The sequence below is a fragment of the Macrobrachium nipponense genome, chromosome 10 (genome assembly GCF_015104395.2).
Source record: "Macrobrachium nipponense isolate FS-2020 chromosome 10, ASM1510439v2, whole genome shotgun sequence".
Classification (NCBI taxonomy): Eukaryota; Metazoa; Arthropoda; class Malacostraca; order Decapoda; family Palaemonidae; genus Macrobrachium; species Macrobrachium nipponense.
In genome coordinates, this window is record NC_087204.1 from 50,029,633 (window position 1) to 50,046,379 (window position 16,747).

At 40.3% G+C, this 16,747-nt stretch overlaps 1 protein-coding gene across 10 annotated transcripts in view; it reads left to right on the plus strand.

Annotated features, from left to right (window-relative positions):
* The window catches only part of LOC135223610 (dynamin-like), a 348,582-nt gene that overhangs the window by 261,976 nt on the left and 69,859 nt on the right, over positions 1–16,747 (plus strand). For 8 of the 10 annotated variants that reach the window (XM_064262207.1, XM_064262202.1, XM_064262203.1 and 5 more), the window contains one exon: positions 16,438–16,461. The exons of the other annotated variants lie outside the window; for them this stretch is intronic. In XM_064262207.1, coding sequence (XP_064118277.1) covers positions 16,438–16,461 — 24 coding nt within the window. The remainder of the gene's footprint in view (positions 1–16,437; positions 16,462–16,747) is intronic. 10 annotated transcript variants of the gene reach the window in all.

The window sequence follows — 16,747 nt, forward strand, 5'->3', positions numbered from 1 at the left end:
TCCGCGCGGTAACTCTTCCAAAAAAAATCATACATGCGATTGTGGTAATGTTTGCTCCCCCAGTGTTTGGTGTTACACCTAAACTATATAAAACCAACCAACCCGTCAGCTAGAATTAAACGATCTACAGACACTGATAGACCAGCTTCCTAAACCCTTCATTCTGATAGGAGATTTTAATGCCAAGCACACCCTCTGGGGAGAGCCAAACTGCGACCGGTGGGGTTTAATAATAGAAGAACAGCTGCTTGACTTAAATGACATCACTTTAATGAATGATGGTTCCCCTACAAGACATGATGTTTTTCATAGTACTGACTCAGCCATTGCCCTCACTATCTGCTCTTCGTCTTTGAGGTTAGATTACCAGTGGGTAGTAGACCAGAATGATCATGGCAGTGATCATTGGCCCATTCACTTAAAGTTTATGAAAAATATTCCATCTCCATGTTTACCAAAATGGAAGGTAGGGGAGGCTGACTGGGGATTATTAAAAAAATCTACTGAAGTTGATCAAGAAATAAATGATTTTCAGAGCCCAACATCTGCTTTGAGTATTTAATCAGTATATTGCTGTGTGGTGCCATGCTGTCTATTCCTCGAACTTCTGGTAAACCTCGGCGTCCTCTAGTACCTTGGTGGAGTGATGCATGCGCCTTGAGCCGAAAGATAACAAGAACTTGCTACAAGAGATATTGTAGATTTCCTTGCTTGGTCAATAAAATTATCTATAAAAGAGCTCTTGCTAAGCAAAAGAAAACATTTAAGCAAGCAAAGAGGGAATCGTTTATCAGATATATAAGTGAATTAAAATATGATTCCCCTATGTCATTAGTCTGGAACAGAATCCGAAAGCTGCAAGGGAAATTTTCTCCACCTCCTTTGCCTATTTTGAAAATTGATGGCTTACTCATATCTGATTCTGGAGAAGTTGCAGAAACCTTTGGTAGGCATTTCTCCAATATATCTATTGCCCTACATTACTCTCCTGCATTCAGGAATATTAGGGACTGTACCACGGTTGTTCCTCCTGTTAGTTTAAATTCAGTCGTATAATCTTCCTTTCACCATGAAAGAATTGGATCATGCAATCTCGTTATCTTCCCCAACATCTCCTGGGGAAGGTGATATACTGTACTCAATGATTTTTAATCTGCCTAGAAGTACAAAACAATTTCTTTTAGACATTTTAAACAGTTTTTGGCTTTCAGGAACTTCACCAGAGTCTTGGGAAGATTTTGATTATTGTACCTGTTTTAAAACCTTTTAAAGATTCCTTCCTTCCTAAGAATTATAGGCCAATTGCTCTAACTAGTTGTGTTAGCAAGATTTATGAGAGGATAGTCAATGCTCGACTTGTGAGGTATTTGGATTCAAAGAATCTTTTATCTAATCGACAGTTTGGCTTTAGGAAAAATAGAAGTACTTCTGACCCTTTGATGTTCCTTACTCGGGAGACACAGAATGCTTTTGCTGTGCAAAACCAGACCGTTGCTGTGTTCTTTGACCTAGAAAAAGCCTACGACACTACCTGGCGAGGGGGTATCCTTTTGCAACTTGTAGAGTGGGGTGTTGTGGGCAATTTGTTCTATTGTCTTAAAGATTTTATGTCAGAACGTTACCTGAAAGTAAGAGTGGGCTCTTACATTTCTTCTGCTTACCCTCAAGAAGAAGGGTTACCTCAGGGAAGCGTCCTTAGTCCAACACACTTTAATGTAGCTGTCAACGGCCTACTAGAACAAGTTCCTGTCGGGGTGCATGGTCTGGCCTTTGCTGATGATTATACAATAATCTGTAGCAAGTCTACAGCTGTCGAAGCTTGTCAAAAGATCCAGACTGCTATTAATGCTTCAACATTATGGGCCAGTGCTAATGGGTTCAAATTTTCACCAGAAAAAACCAAAGCTATACGATTTTGCCGATTAAGAAGAGTGGAAGAGATCCCTACACTGTTTTTAAATTATTCGATTTTACCTTGTGAAGATAGCATTAAGTATCTAGGTGTTACATTTGATAAAAAATTAACTTTTACTCAACATGTTAATGAAGTTGTATGTAACGTGAAGTTTAGTCTTAATATTCTTAAAGTTGTGTCTAATTTTAATTGGGGGGCAGATCGAATCACCCTTTTGAGGATGTACCAGGTTTTATGCCTAAGCAAAATTGATTATGGTTGCCAAGTTTATGGTTGTGCGTGCAAGACAACACTGCAGAAATTAGATGTTGTCCATAATATGGCTTTACGTATTTGTACGGGAGTCTATAGAACTTCACCAGTAGAAAGCCTATATGTTGAGTCTGGTTTTCCCCCCACTATTTATCCATAGGGAGGAATTAGGCTTGAGAGTCATATCAAGAGTACTTACGTCAAAGCTGAACCCCAATTATAAGTAAATTAGAGAACCAACTGATAGAGCCCCAAATAGACCTAGACTGCCAAAGCCACTTGAAGTTTGACTAGCAAGCTCTGCCAGGGAGGTGGGATTACTACCCCCTGCAGTAGCTGAAAAGTTCCTCCTTGGAATAGACCATGCCTAGAGATCTGCTCAATTAGGGACAGCAGGAGCAACAGTTCTGGTAATCAGTTGAGGGCAAGTTTCTTGGATCATGCTTTTGAACATGGTGATTCTCATCATATATATACTGATGGTGTTGGTTGCTCTGTAGTGACTGGTGATAGTATCATTAAAAAGAAGCTTCCATCTAATTCCTCTGTTTTTACAGCTGAACTGCTGGCAGTTTTGACTACTCTTAAATATATTTTTTATAGTTCTTGTAATAACAAGGTTTTTACCATTTTTACCGACTCTTTGAGTGTTTTATCTTCTCTCAAAAGCCTAGTCTCTTGCCACCCTTTAGTGCAAGAAGTACAAGATTGGTTTTATCTTTTAATTAATAGAAGAGGATTTTCTGTTAGGTTTTGTTGGGCTCCGTCCCATGTTGGAATTGTTGGGAATGAGCGAGCCGACGCTGCTGCTAAGGCTGCAACTAGGCTTAGGCACATTTCCAACATGGGCGTCCTTTCCGATTTTAAAAGTACCATTTGATTTTATTGTAGATACCAGTGGCAGGCCCACTGGTCTACTTTAGATAATAATCTTAAATTAAAGTCGATTAGGCCTTCTGTTTATCCTTGGCCTCATAGCCGGATGGATAGAAGGTCTGAGATAGTTTTAGCTAAATTACGTATTGGCCACACTAAATATACTCAAGGGTATCTAATGACGAGTGGAGCAGATAGGCAGGTTCCTCGCTGTTCCATCTGTCATGTGGATTTGACTGTGGTGCATATTTTGGTGGAGTGCCCTCATTTTGAAAACAAAGGTAGAGCTTGTTTGCTGGCAAATAAGACTCTTGCCGATATTTTAGGTGAAGGTGCTCAGGCAGAGCAAATTATGACTTTTTAAAAAAATATTGGTCTTTTTTATGAATTGTAATTTTCTCTTAATTGTTTTAGGTTTCTTGTTTGGTTTTATCTGAGGACTGTCTGAATAAGTCAGATATAGGAAAGAAGGAAATCTGAAAGATTATGAAAGCAATTTGTTAGGTCAGAACTTAAAACTACCAGTTTTGTACTAAGGCAGTCCCCCCCGGTTATCAGGGGGGGTTCCGTTCCCGAGGGTGTGCCAATAAGCGAAAACAGCCATTAACCAAAACTGCAATTCATGGCACTTATGGCGCTGATAACTCTTATGATAACTGGAACTCGGCCCATTATGGTGCTAGACAACCGCCATAAAACTGGATTGCTAATAACATTCCCAATCCCTCTATAGTATGCACACCCACACACACACACACACACTCACATTAAAAGTAAGGTGTTGGTGTCTCGTCACCTGTACGTAGCCCGAGCCTTGGACTACCCTGCGATAGTGTGCCCTTGCGAAAGCATCAGCTACCAGGAAACAGGGCTGGTACTCGAGGCGATGGTGTTCAAGTTTAACATGCTGCCTAAGGATTGTGTTTGCAAACGTTAGTCTTCACATTGTATGCACATTCTGCCGTCATTGGCACCTAGTTTGAGGTTTTAAGCATATTTATGATTAATAACCTTTGAATAGGCAACGGCGTCAATGACCTTCGATGTCAGGATGCCAGAAAACGTCCAATCATTCATTCATTGAATAGGCAGTTTTTTTTTTTTTTTTTTATATAGTAATGCATCTGTAGTGAGTTTTATTTATTATAATATTACAGTTTAAGCAATCTCATGTTTTGCTTATTCTAGATATTCATCTGCTAGCCTGTTCCTCTTTCTCCATCGAATTGTACTTGTTCGTCCTTTGCATGTGTTTCTTCTGCAATCTGCAAATCTCTTACTAGTGCCTCGATTGATGTTTCTCTTTCAAGTGTACAATGGTTATATTATCTAAGGTTCTTTCCAAACTAGATATTATTCTAGCTTCAGAGCTTTCTTATGATATGTTATATAGGAATACTTTAAAGTATGTTGATTCACTTTCAGATGAGACAGGAGAATTATAACTCCTCTCCCCCTGCCTCCCAAACTTTTTTATTTTCTTTTTCTTTCCCTCAGTGGATTCTTGTGGGCACAGCTGAGTCTGAGAGTGAGTCACTTGAGACACACACTTTTTCATTGAGTCGTGGATGCGATACAGTACTCAGTTGCTGTTGCCTCCTATCAACTAGTGTTGCTTCCTGTCGCCAGGTGTTGCCTCCTGTCGGCATCTGTCTCCTGTTTGAATTGGAGAAACTCTTATGGCTTGATCAGCATTTGCTCCAATGTTACGCTTCCCTGTATACCCATTTAATTAAGGAAGAGGCACAGAGAGTATGTCTCGCTTTTCTTAGTGTATTTCAGCGCCCTTTAGATATTTGGAGAAGAGAACCTAATCTTTCCCCTTCAATTAGAGCGTGTTTCGTAACTTTTCTCGTCCTCTTGACACACAAAACTCCCTTTATATCTGCCGTAGCTTGTCTTCTTGTTTCTTATGAAGTTGCGGAGAGCCGGAGACCACCTCTTGCGATACAAGCACTTATTGGTGCTTAAACTGTGTACAGTAGAAGGTTCGTTTTCTTTTTCTTGTGGAGAGACGAACTGAATGGAGTCTCTGTCTGGTTTGTTGTTTATCTTTTACTTGGTATGTTGTATCTTCTCTGTGTCAGCTTTTGGCACCAGCAGGAGTTTAGCAAGGAAGAGAGTTTTAACTAATTTCTGATGCTGCAGGCTGATGTTATGTTCATGCTAACTCGGTTTGGAAGAAAGAACATTTTTGCTTGTCTGCTTGTTTTGTTCACATAGTCTTGTTTTATACCTTTCGGGGTTTAAGGGCAGCCCTCTGGTTCTGGTAGATGGACAATTGCAAACCTGCCATACTTGGAGAGACTTGGGACTAGTACCTTACATGGTGAAAATGGTGATGGGGAGGTATGATTCTTTTTTGGTTGCCCTCCACTGGTCCAATCTCCTATAGCTGTTCCTTTGGCTTCAGCAGAAGTCTCTCTCTCTCTTTAGTAGGAGGTTGTAGTATATGCAGTAATTCACTGGGATTTTACCTCTGTCTTTCCCAGCTCCATAAGCAGTTAGAGATAAGCAGTCATTCTTGGACAATTTGAGACTTAATAACATGAAATATCTGTTCCCATACTTATTTTTTTTCTAGCATGGTTTAGTGCCTTTCTGAAGTACGGTCAGACTGTGTAGACATGCAGAAACTTATTCCTCTTACCATTATATCCTCACATGCAGGATTTTGTTGCCCATGTACAGTCGTGGCATAAGAGATTAAGACTTACACTCTTGGCGTTTATTTGTAAGTAATCCAGGACCATCTTTGTCACCAGGTTCTGTAGGAAGGACTATGTAATCAAGAGTTTCATACATTCAACTTACCTGTCAGATATATACTTAGCTATAGACTCCGTCGTCCCCGACAGAAATAAGAATTTCGCGGCACACGCTACAGGTAGGTCAGGTGATCTACCGGCCTGCCGCTGGGTGGCAGGAATAGGAACTATTACCTTCTAAGGACAGATTTTCTCTGTCGCTGGGAATGTAATCAATACGTTTGCTTTCCCTCCTGATTTGATTTTCGTGTTTCTTCGCCATTGATCTTCTGGGCTAACTTTTACAGGGAAGTAATGGATCTTTGGTTCGGCATACGCTTTTGTTAACTTTTAGTAATTTTTTGATAAAATTAACTTCGAAAATTTCGAAGATTACATTAGGTGTAACTACCAAAGTTTTCGGTAGACACTCAACACTTTCAAGAAAGGGAATTACTTATATTTATTCATTAATACAAATAAGTGTTAGAATTTGATTGAGGAAATCTATATCTTTCTTCCTAGTTAGGGGAAGTCAGAGAAGTAACTATATACGCTTCCTTTTGAAGCTTTATTAGCTCTTGTGTTAACGAGCAATTAGAGTATTAACAGTACTAGTAGTTGTTGCATCCTCATCACCTTCTTACTTCACAGAATCTACAATTCCATATTTGCTAATTGAAGATAAATGGATGTAGCTCAAATGCGAGCTCTTAAAAGGTAAGAAGTGAATATAGTGTTCCCCATTGCAATAGAGGGTGTGTCTGATCGGCTCTGTCTTGCTCCCAGGTCTAGACCTCTTCCAAGCTCACAGGCCCAGAGGAGAAGGAATGTCGAAAGCCTTACGGAGGTTATGGAGAATCCCCACCGATCAGGCGTCCCCTCGGCAGGTTCTGTAGAACGTCCCAGACTGCCAGGGATAGCCATTGGAAAGGCATCCTAATTCAATGTGTTCCCCTTATTATTATCGTCTCGACGAATAAGGAGAAGAAAGATTCAACGGCGTAGATTAAATGAAGATGCAAGATAATCTCGTCATGGGTATCAGAACCTCAAAAAAGACTGCTAAAATATATCATCATTCGATAGCAGTGGTGGTAGAGGCATTGCCCTATCCTGTTTTCGTCCCCCGTACAACAAGACGGGGGCTCTATCACATGGGGGTTTGAAATTATTATTTTTTTTTTCAACAAATTCCTCATCGGTACATTTATATGAAAATATATCTATTCGGGGAAGAACGAATTAGATATTAAAGAATATTTGTTGATCAAATGATTATCAATCTCGTTTAGTGATTAAACATATATAATAACTTTTAAGCTTCTAGCTTATTCGGAGCACCAGGAGTATTTCGAGCAACAATACTCCTCCTTGGTGCCAGGAGTATTCGGAACGAGATACTCCTGCCAGGCGCCAGGAGTATTCCGAGCACGATACTCCTTCTAGGCGCAAGGAGTATTCGGAACGCGATACTCCGGCCAAGCGCCAGGAGTATTTCGAGCAAGATTTTTTCTCCTAGGCGCCAGGAGTATTCGGAACGCGATACTCCTGCCAGGATCCAGGAGTATTCTGAGTACGATACTCCTCCTAGGCCCCAGGAGTATTCTGAGCTCGATATTCCTCCCAGGCGCCAGGAGTATTCTGATCACGATGCTCCTCCTAGGCGCCAGGAGTATTCGGAACGCGATACTCCTGCCAGGCGCCAGGAGTATTCAGATCACGATACTCCTCCCAGGCGCCAGGAGTATTCGGAACGCAATACTCCTGCCAGGCGCCAGGAGTATTCGGAACGCAATACTCCTGCCAGGCGCCAGGAGTATTCGGAACGCAATACTCCTGCCAGGCGCCAGGAGTATTCGGAACGCAATACTCCTGCCAGGCGCCAGGAGTATTCCGAGCACAATACTCCTTCCAGGCGCCAGGAGTATTCTAGGCAAGATACTCCTGCTTAGAGCCAGGCACTTTCTCCTACAAGAAGAGCCTGACAACCACCAGGAGTCCTCCAGGCGAAAGGTGAAAGACATTCGAGGCTTCTCCTGATAGGGACGGGAGTTGTCGCACAGGCGGCCGTCGCCCTTGTCAGGATAGTCTTAATGCAATATACTTGCTCGGCCTTTTCCTGGCAGGGACTCAAGATGTAGCACAGGCGGCCGTAGCCCTTGTCAGGTTAGAGTTGGTACTGCTAAAAGCTCTTCACCTTACAAAAGCAGGCGCTCTCCTCCGGTTGCTCATTCTTCTCCCAACTTGATAGACAGGAAATGGAAGATAGATCGGAATTGGAAGCCAATAAGGGGGCAGGTCTCTCAGTTTATAAGACCTTAGCGACCTTTTTTTTATTGGAAAAAATTAGTTCATTACCAATAAGACGATATTAAAATCTTCCCCCTTCTAAAATAATGCAACCAACCATTTACAGAAAGAGTGGCAATCGTTTGCAAATTGAACAAGATTCGTACGAGCTCTCATTCATTGATTAGAGGCTCTTCCAGATAATAGAGGCGTAGAATACGGCCTTATATCTAAGAGATTAAAAAATTTGAGGGATTCTCTTCGATCCTAGGGTTTTCATTGCGATCTCTTTCGACTAATACTAATTCGTGTTTATTGACGAAAAGAACGAAGAGGGCAAGATTTCCATTCTCTCTCTGCATTGGAGAGGAAAGAATGTAGTAAGAAACGACTACTGAATGACAAGTCATATACGCATCCCATAGTTGCCTTTGTGGTTCGCTACGGAATTATCTATATCCTTACAGGATTTTCCTGGTAAGGACTTCGCTTAAAAGGTTTGTTACGACAATACCTACTCAGCTTCGGTATTTAACAAAGGTTGTTTGGCTTAAATTTACATTATTGAGAGCTTCCTTTGGCTCGAGAATAATTTTATTATATTCCTTCATTGAATGAAGTAACTGGCAACTCATGATGAATTTAGCCAGGCAGCGAACAAGTCGGCCGGGCTGTCATTGTATTGTAAGGCCAATACAGTACCATCCAGTTTTCGGTCATGAGCAGTCTGTTACATCTCTCTCCCCAACGGGATCGAATGGTTAACCGTATATTCCCCCTACAATCATGGACTTAGTTTCGAATGGAGGGGATAGTTAAGCTAACATAAATAAAATATTGTCTGCCTTTTGCTAAGAAGCTTTCAATAAGAAAGATATTATAACCTTTCAATGCTGTGTACCGTAGGTAACATTATTAAAGGATTCTAACGCAGCAGAACATGATATTATATAATGCTCTCATGCTTACGAAAGCATGGCTTTTTAGAATACATGCTTAGTGAGAAGATGGATGTAGTAGAGAATTCACTTTAAGACTACGGTATGGTCAAGGCTTTCGAGAAACGCACACAACCTTTTTAGAATCGGATATTGCTCAAGAGAAGATGGATGAGTGGGATGGGAAACATTCTCTTTGTGGCAGAAATGGTTTCCCTGAATGGACTATACTACGTATATAAGAGTTTTTTCCTACTAAGAATGGAATTAACATTTGTAAGGATGTCGGGTACCATAAAGGCACAGATGTTCTGGCACATAACATAAAGAGAATTAGAAGAAAGCGCCAGTCTGGCGCAAAGCGCCAGAAGCGCCAACCTGGCGCAATGCGCCAGGCTAGCGCAAAATTGCGCCAGAAGCGCTAGCCTGGTGCAATGCGCCGCAGCGCCAGAGGCACCAGCCTGGCGCAATTGCGCCAGAAGCGCCAGTCTGGCGCAATGCGCCAGAAGCACCAACCAAGATAATTTCTCGTTTAGCGAGTTATTAACCTAAGAGTCCAGTAGCCTTTCAGACAGCAGGCTCGGTAACGGCAAAATTCGTTCCTGATTTCGTTACCCGTCTAATCGGAAAAGGGTCGCTTTCAGGAAACGATAAAATGATGGGTATCATTTAGGCCAATTCCACGACTCTCTCATATCACAAGAAGCATCGAGAATCTTTTTTTCACCCCTGTTCGTGTTAACAAAAGAGAACCTATTGGAAACAGGCACAGAACGTAACGATCCTTACCAGGTTCGATGCAAGATTTTGCACGTCCATGAGAACCTTCTCGATCGACGATAATAACTGTTAACGTATGTTTAACATTTATTGGAAAGAGTTGTGAGAACCTGCGGAAAGTATTCACAGATCTCTTCGCAAGGTAGAAGACGAACGAGCTTCCTATAGACTGCTTCTTTTTCCTCGAAACAAGAGGGGTTGCAAGATACGCCATCTTTAATTTAAATAGGGGAATAAACTTTAGTATTTTTTCCCCTAGTTATAAATATTCTTAACAGATATTAAGATAAATGCCTCATTTTGGCCATAAAGAGGTTGGATTCACAGAGGTCACGTTCTTCTCTCAGCATGTGTCGGAAGGCTTTTCTAAGAGAGTAGAGATTTTATCGGAATCTATTATAAATAATGGACCTGAAAAACCTATCCACTCTGAGTAAACATGAATGAGAGGATTTTTCAAGAGAAGTTTGATAACTCCTTCAAATATCCTAAAGACATAGAGTTGCTGCAGATCGTGCTAGAGGGAAGGGGGAAACTGTCCTCTTCCGATACCTCTGTGAACCACACAGTGGTTTTCTTCCCTTCCAGAGGGAAGAATCACCTTGGTATGTTCTGCTATCAATGAACACAGTAAAAGGATATACTCGGTCTCGACAAAGAGTATTAGAGATAGCAGAGAATTAAGATCTTCGGGATCTTATACAATACCTCTATACGACAAGAGTAGGAGATCTTATACTTAGAATGGGATCCTATTTTGGGCCTCAGATTCCGTGTTCTGACAAGATGGAACTGCTCCTCATCAAATGTTTCTCTTGGTCCTAAAAACGACCAAAAGGACAAGTGAAATTTTGGGTTTTGGAATCTGGAATCAAATTCTATAAAGACTCTGCAATGGGTTCTTGCCAGCATAGTATGTTTGGCAAAAGAACTAAAGCCTTTTATTCCTGAATCAATGCTTTCAGATAGAGGATTCGTTGTCCAGGCAATGTATTTACGTTTTCATCTGCAGAGGAAGAAAAGGTTTAAACGTTTGCTGACAGAGTCTTTGGAATGCGATGAGGGCTCAAACTACTTCCCAGAAGGTTCAGAGAGATACATTAAAGAGCTAGAAATCAGGAGTCCTCCCAATTTCAGCTCAGAGTCTTAAACTTCCAGGCTCCTTCCCTTCCTTCGGGCAAGGATAGGGAAGAATCTGCAACGAGAAAACTCATCAACATGTAGGAAGAGAGCTCATTAGCAACAAAAGTATTCAAGAAGGATCCTCCTCGGAGGAAGACTTGTCTCTAGGACTGTTAGATTTCCTATCGTCTTCTGGATGTAGCTGACTAAAATCATCTCCCCTTGCCGGAGAGACTAAAAGCTCAAAGTGAAAGAATTTCTTCCACCCTTCTCCAGTCTCCTGATAAACGATTGTGGATGTTCAGGACTTTCGGACAATGTAGCGCTAATCAGGCGCCAAAATACCAGAACAGGCTTAAAGATGCCAGAGGAAGACAGTCCAAATAAACACTGTCATTGTCTGATGAGGAGAAGGAGTGGGCCTCTAACCTGGCGCAGATGCGCTAGAGGCAAACAAATGGGAAAAAGTGTCCGATGTGGACATCGCCAGTTTTCCTCGAGACTCTTAACAAGCTCGAAGCTCCAGCAAGTGGGGAGAAGTCAGCCAGGCTCCAGGCAGGCGCAAGGCACTAGCCAGGCGCGAGGCGCCAGGCAAGCAACATGCGCCAGCCAAGCGCGAGGCGCCAGCCAGGCGCAAGCCAGGCTCCTTGCTTCATCCAGAAGAGATCAATTTCAAAGAAAGCCCTGGTCTTCTTTGGAACAGTGTGATCTCTAAAGCACTTCTTAAGTAACTTGATGATTCCTTCAAACAGCTGAGAATTAAAAGCGCTTGAAGTGCGAGCTTTTAACAATTCTTGTTCTTTCCATAACAATATGTTGTGAGAGACATATTAGCTGTAATTTACGGGAGATGCAACTCTGTGTTGTCTTCTCTTTGCACGAAGGATGTCAAGTTGACCTATGAGAGATCCTTCTCTCTTGGTTACGTGTCTACGGATACGTTGCTAGGATAGGGAGCCGACACTGATCCTTAACTAGTGAGTTAAAAAATTTTATTTTAACATAAGTATACTATTTTCTTTGGGTTATTTGAAATGAGTTTGGGGATAGCTCTTTTGAAATTAAGCACAAACCCTTGTGTTAGGATCAGGTGATTGGGATCGGTGTTGTGCTCCTTAATTATGCCAATAGGCATAGGTGTGTTGTCATGTAAGTGGATAAGACCCCATTGACAAATGCCCACTAGATTCTGTCAAGTAAGTGGATAAGACCCCATTGACAGATCTACAAGAACTCTTAGCCATAGGTCACATCCTCGCTGAGGCTCTTGAGACGAAGCAGACTACTAGCAATAGCTAGCAAGTCGACCCTTTGTCGAAACACATAGGAACCAAGGTTTTATTTATTTATTACCTACAACGTATGTTGTTTACCTGTCTAATCAGTAAATAGCTGTCTCTTGCCCTCCACCGAGGGGTGCCAATCAGCTAAGTATATATCTGACAGGTAAGTTGAATGTATGAAAATGATATTGTTATGATACAATAAAGTTTCATACATACTTACCTGGCAGATATATATACGATTATGGCCCACCCAGCCTCCCCGCAGGAGACAGGTGGAAGAGAAAATCTGTCCTTAGAAGGTAATAGTTCCTATTCCTGCCACCCAGCGGCAGGCCGGTAGATCACCTGACCTACCTGTAGCGTGTGCCGCGAAATTCGAATTTCTGTCGGGGACGACGGAGTCTATAGCTATGTATATATCTGCCAGGTAAGTATGTATGAAACTATTGTATCATAACAATATCATTTTTCCATTTTATTCTTAAGTCTATGTCCATGTTGTGGTTTTTCCCTTTGTTGTGCAACACAAAGCAAAGTTTTAACTTATATCATTACACTTTATATTTCTAGATATCAGGGTAGTGGAAAGACCATCAGAGATGCCCAGCAAGTTTATCCCTGGTCAGAAACAGTCATTGTGGGAAGTTTGCCGCTTGAGTGAAATTAACAACATAATATTGGTTTGATTATTCATCCTATGGAAGGAATGTTTAGGTGATTGAGGATTCAGAAAGAACAAGCTACCTACAGTTGCTGTGGGTTTTGAACAGGAACACCCAGACGATTATTACTTCATTGATGGCCCTCAGGCTTGAGCTGTGGATAAGTTTCCTTAAATTTGGCCTGATTCAGACTCGTAGTCCTGCCCTGGTATCTACTCTTAAGTACTATTGAGTAATTTCAAGAGTTGCTTAAGAGTCTCCTGTACAGTCCTTTTAGCCTCAGAGCAATTGAATTTCAGAATTTCTAGTGTTCTCGGTAGATGTCTCTTATTTTTCTGTTAAGAGGAAATCGACTCAGACTACAGAATTCCATGCATTTCCACCAACGTATGCATCCCCACCTTAACTGCTTGGAGATACTAGAATGTCCCCTCCCAGTAAGGGGATTTTCAAGTTATCATAGGATCTATTCTTAATCAAGTGGAAAACAACTGTGGCCTTGTGTCAGAAGTAGCAGTCTGTGTATTGCTGAGGGTGCCATTCTAGAGGAATTTTGAGCACCTGGAACCTTGTAGACAATGTTTTTCTGCATTCTTAGAGATAGTAAGACTTTCGCTGTCTACTTTCAGGGTTACTGTTCCATTTTCATTGGTATTTCATCATGTGCTTTTAGATCTCTCTGAAGATGAGCACCGTAAGGTGTTAAAATTGAACCCCCTTAACCTCTAAATCAGTCTCTAGAGTTTAGATACAAGTCTAGACTTTATCTAAATTATTTACTATGAAAACTTTTATTTAGCACTATCAGCAGTTAAAAGAGTAAATTTATTGCAAGCACCCTTCTTTAAGCTGTTGTAAAGGGAATGCCATTTTATCTTTTTCCCTTAGAGCTGAGGGTGATGTCAAGGCCACTTTTTTTTCAGAGAACACTTACGAACTTCAATGTAATCTCCTTTGTGGGGAAGAAGAGGAAAGAAACACTTCTCTATACTATTGGGGCAATTAAAACTTGATCAGATAGGTTAAGCCTGAAAGAGGTAGTTATTCTTTTTAGAAACTTGGTTCATCTTTGTCAAAGGTTAATCCCAGAAGAGGCAATTAACCTTTCGTTTTGTGGTTTTAGGAAGTCTAGATGTTGTCAAAGGTTAAGCCTGGAAGAGGCAAAATAACCTTGTGTTTTGTGGTTTTAGAAAACCTAGCTGTCTTTGTCAATGGTTAATTAATGCCTGGAGGAGGCAAGTTAACTTTTTGTTTTGTGGTTGTAGAAAACCTAGAATGTCTTTGTTGAAGGTTAAGCCTTGAAGAGGCAAAGTTAACCTTTTCTTTTGGGTTTTTAAACCCCTAGGACGTTTTTGTCAAAGAATACAAGGTTCTTGGTGATGTATTTGATAAGGCTAGTGCATGAGAACTAGCTCCATATCTTCTACCTTTTTTGGAGGTAAACATTCATAATGTGAGTAGCAGTTGTAACTTCATTTAGTGCTCGTTTGTCGCTTCAGGATATTACTGATGTGGCACAGTAGAATTGCAATTTGGTACTACCCACTCACTGCCTCAAGTATGTAGAATCATGTTTGAAAACAGTAAAGACCTTAGTCTGCTACTAGTAGTGGGTAGTCTTTTCCTGAACTGAAGAAAGAGCAGTCCTTTAGGGTAAATTGTTTAAATCCTGGGTTTTAATATTTTGAGGAGCGTGAGCATACAAATTTAGTATAGGAGCATACCTTTATATTATAAAGGTGTATATTTTAAGTGACTGTCATTTTATAGTGCTTTTGGACCCAGGCACAGGGGTCCCTTCATGTTGTTTCTGCTTCATTCTGGCTGAATCAAGTGGTTTTCTCTCCAAGGCTGCTCTTTGCAGCACATGTATGAGAGCCTTGCTTCCTAAATGGAATCCAAATTCTGGTGGTAGTAAAATCCAGAAAGGATTTTGGATCAGGTAAGAATGTTTTGGGTTTCATGTAAGAAACCTTTAGCCCAATTGGCTGAGGGGATTTTTTGTCTAGCTGCACTACCCACCATCCTCCTCTTAATGTGGGAATCGGCTAACTTTAACAGTAGGTAAGTTTCACCTTAATGGAAATTTTCATAAAATTTATTTGGATACTTACCTACTGTTAAAGTAGACCCCACCTAGCCTCCCCACTACTTAGTAGGCTGTCAAGGAGAATTCTGACAAGGGATAAAACATTCAAAACACCTGATGGAGAACAGGTGAACTAGATAGTCATCTGCACAGCCATTCAGTTTTTTGTTTGAATGCCGATTCTCCTAATTGGCACGGAGATGTAAGTGAACTTGAATAGTAGATAAGTATCCAAATAATAAATTATGAAATTTTATATAATGATGAACAGTTGAGATTTTAAATTGATCCTGGATGATTTAGGACATCATTGTTACCTTTGTGATATGTACTCAGTTAATTGGCATTCAGAAAAAAATTGCGACTACTGGATAAAATGGATAGAAACCCTGGGATTACCAGTAAATCTGTTGAACAGCAAAGCTTTTGACAAATTGGACATATGTACATGTATAGTACACATTGGATACATGGGCACTTGAAAAAAATTTTAATATTAGTAATTTACAACACATTAACATTAATGGTCTTGATTTGCTTTGATGATTGTAAGATGATAGTGTAGGAAACTGTGAGGGGATAAGTGAGAAGGGCCAGGTAACCAAGGAGGATTAGTGAGAAGGGCCAGGTAACCAGGGAGAATCATATATATATGGGGGGTGTTGGACTAGATGGAAATTGAAATAAATTGCACAGTAGAAATTTACTGGAAAGAACATGCCAGTTGCCAGAAATTTGATGGGTGATATATTTGAGTTGGGAATATCTTGACACTATTTCCTTGTAGAACATGTAGTGCTTCTATATTTTTTTTAGTACTAGTTTGATTGATTAATATAACATAAATTTGAATATTAGTGAACTAGTAACTAGTATTTTCTCAGTTTGAGAAGAAGGAAGAGGAAAAGTTTTCTGTAGTAAAGTATTTTTTCTAAATTTCTTATAATTCATTTGTTTGTGTATTTGAATGGTTTATTTTTTCTTAAGGCTTATTGATAGATTTTTTTTTTGAGGTGTAACATTTATCTTATTACAAAGTATTCTTTAGTTTTAAATTTGCTATATGTATGCTTCTCTCTTAAATATTTTACAGCACATTTTTTGTTCTCAATATTAGATCTTCCATTAAATCACTGCATATATTATATAGTCCATTAATGATGATGAAGCTGTGTCAGCAAGTATAAATATCCATTTTTTGATGTAAGGGGGCATTAAGATGTTATGTAAAGGGTAGATTGCCATGTATGCTTTTGTTGTAGGGTACCTTTTCCAGTTGCTTTATGAAAGTGTCCAGAATTGTTTGTTAGGTATTCTGATGTGTAATATTTTTTTAAACTGGAAGGGATAGGTTATATTTTGTAAAAGTAGTGTATTATATCATATGAGAATTTCCTTCGTGTGCTGGTACAGTACTTTGTGTACCAAAGAATATACAGATTTTAAATTGGTCCATGTTCAAAATATATCTGTTGCAGGGTGGTCCACACAACGGTAGGAAGGTATGATTTGATTAACTCAAAATGCTGACAGTTCCTGATTCTGGTAACACCAAATGTCCTTGTTTAGCTTTATTGCTCAGGAAATCTAACCTTTGTAATAGTGAAAGTAGAGGCGTGCATTGGTGCATTAATCCAACTTTTAGTTATCAGCCATCATGCAGTAACAGTCAATAAAGAATTTTTTTTGATGGAGAGATATTAAGTTAGTCATAGAGGGTTAATTAGTTGAATCCCTTTAATAATGGAATGATAATGGCTGATTGCTGAAGTGTCGCAGGGACTCTCA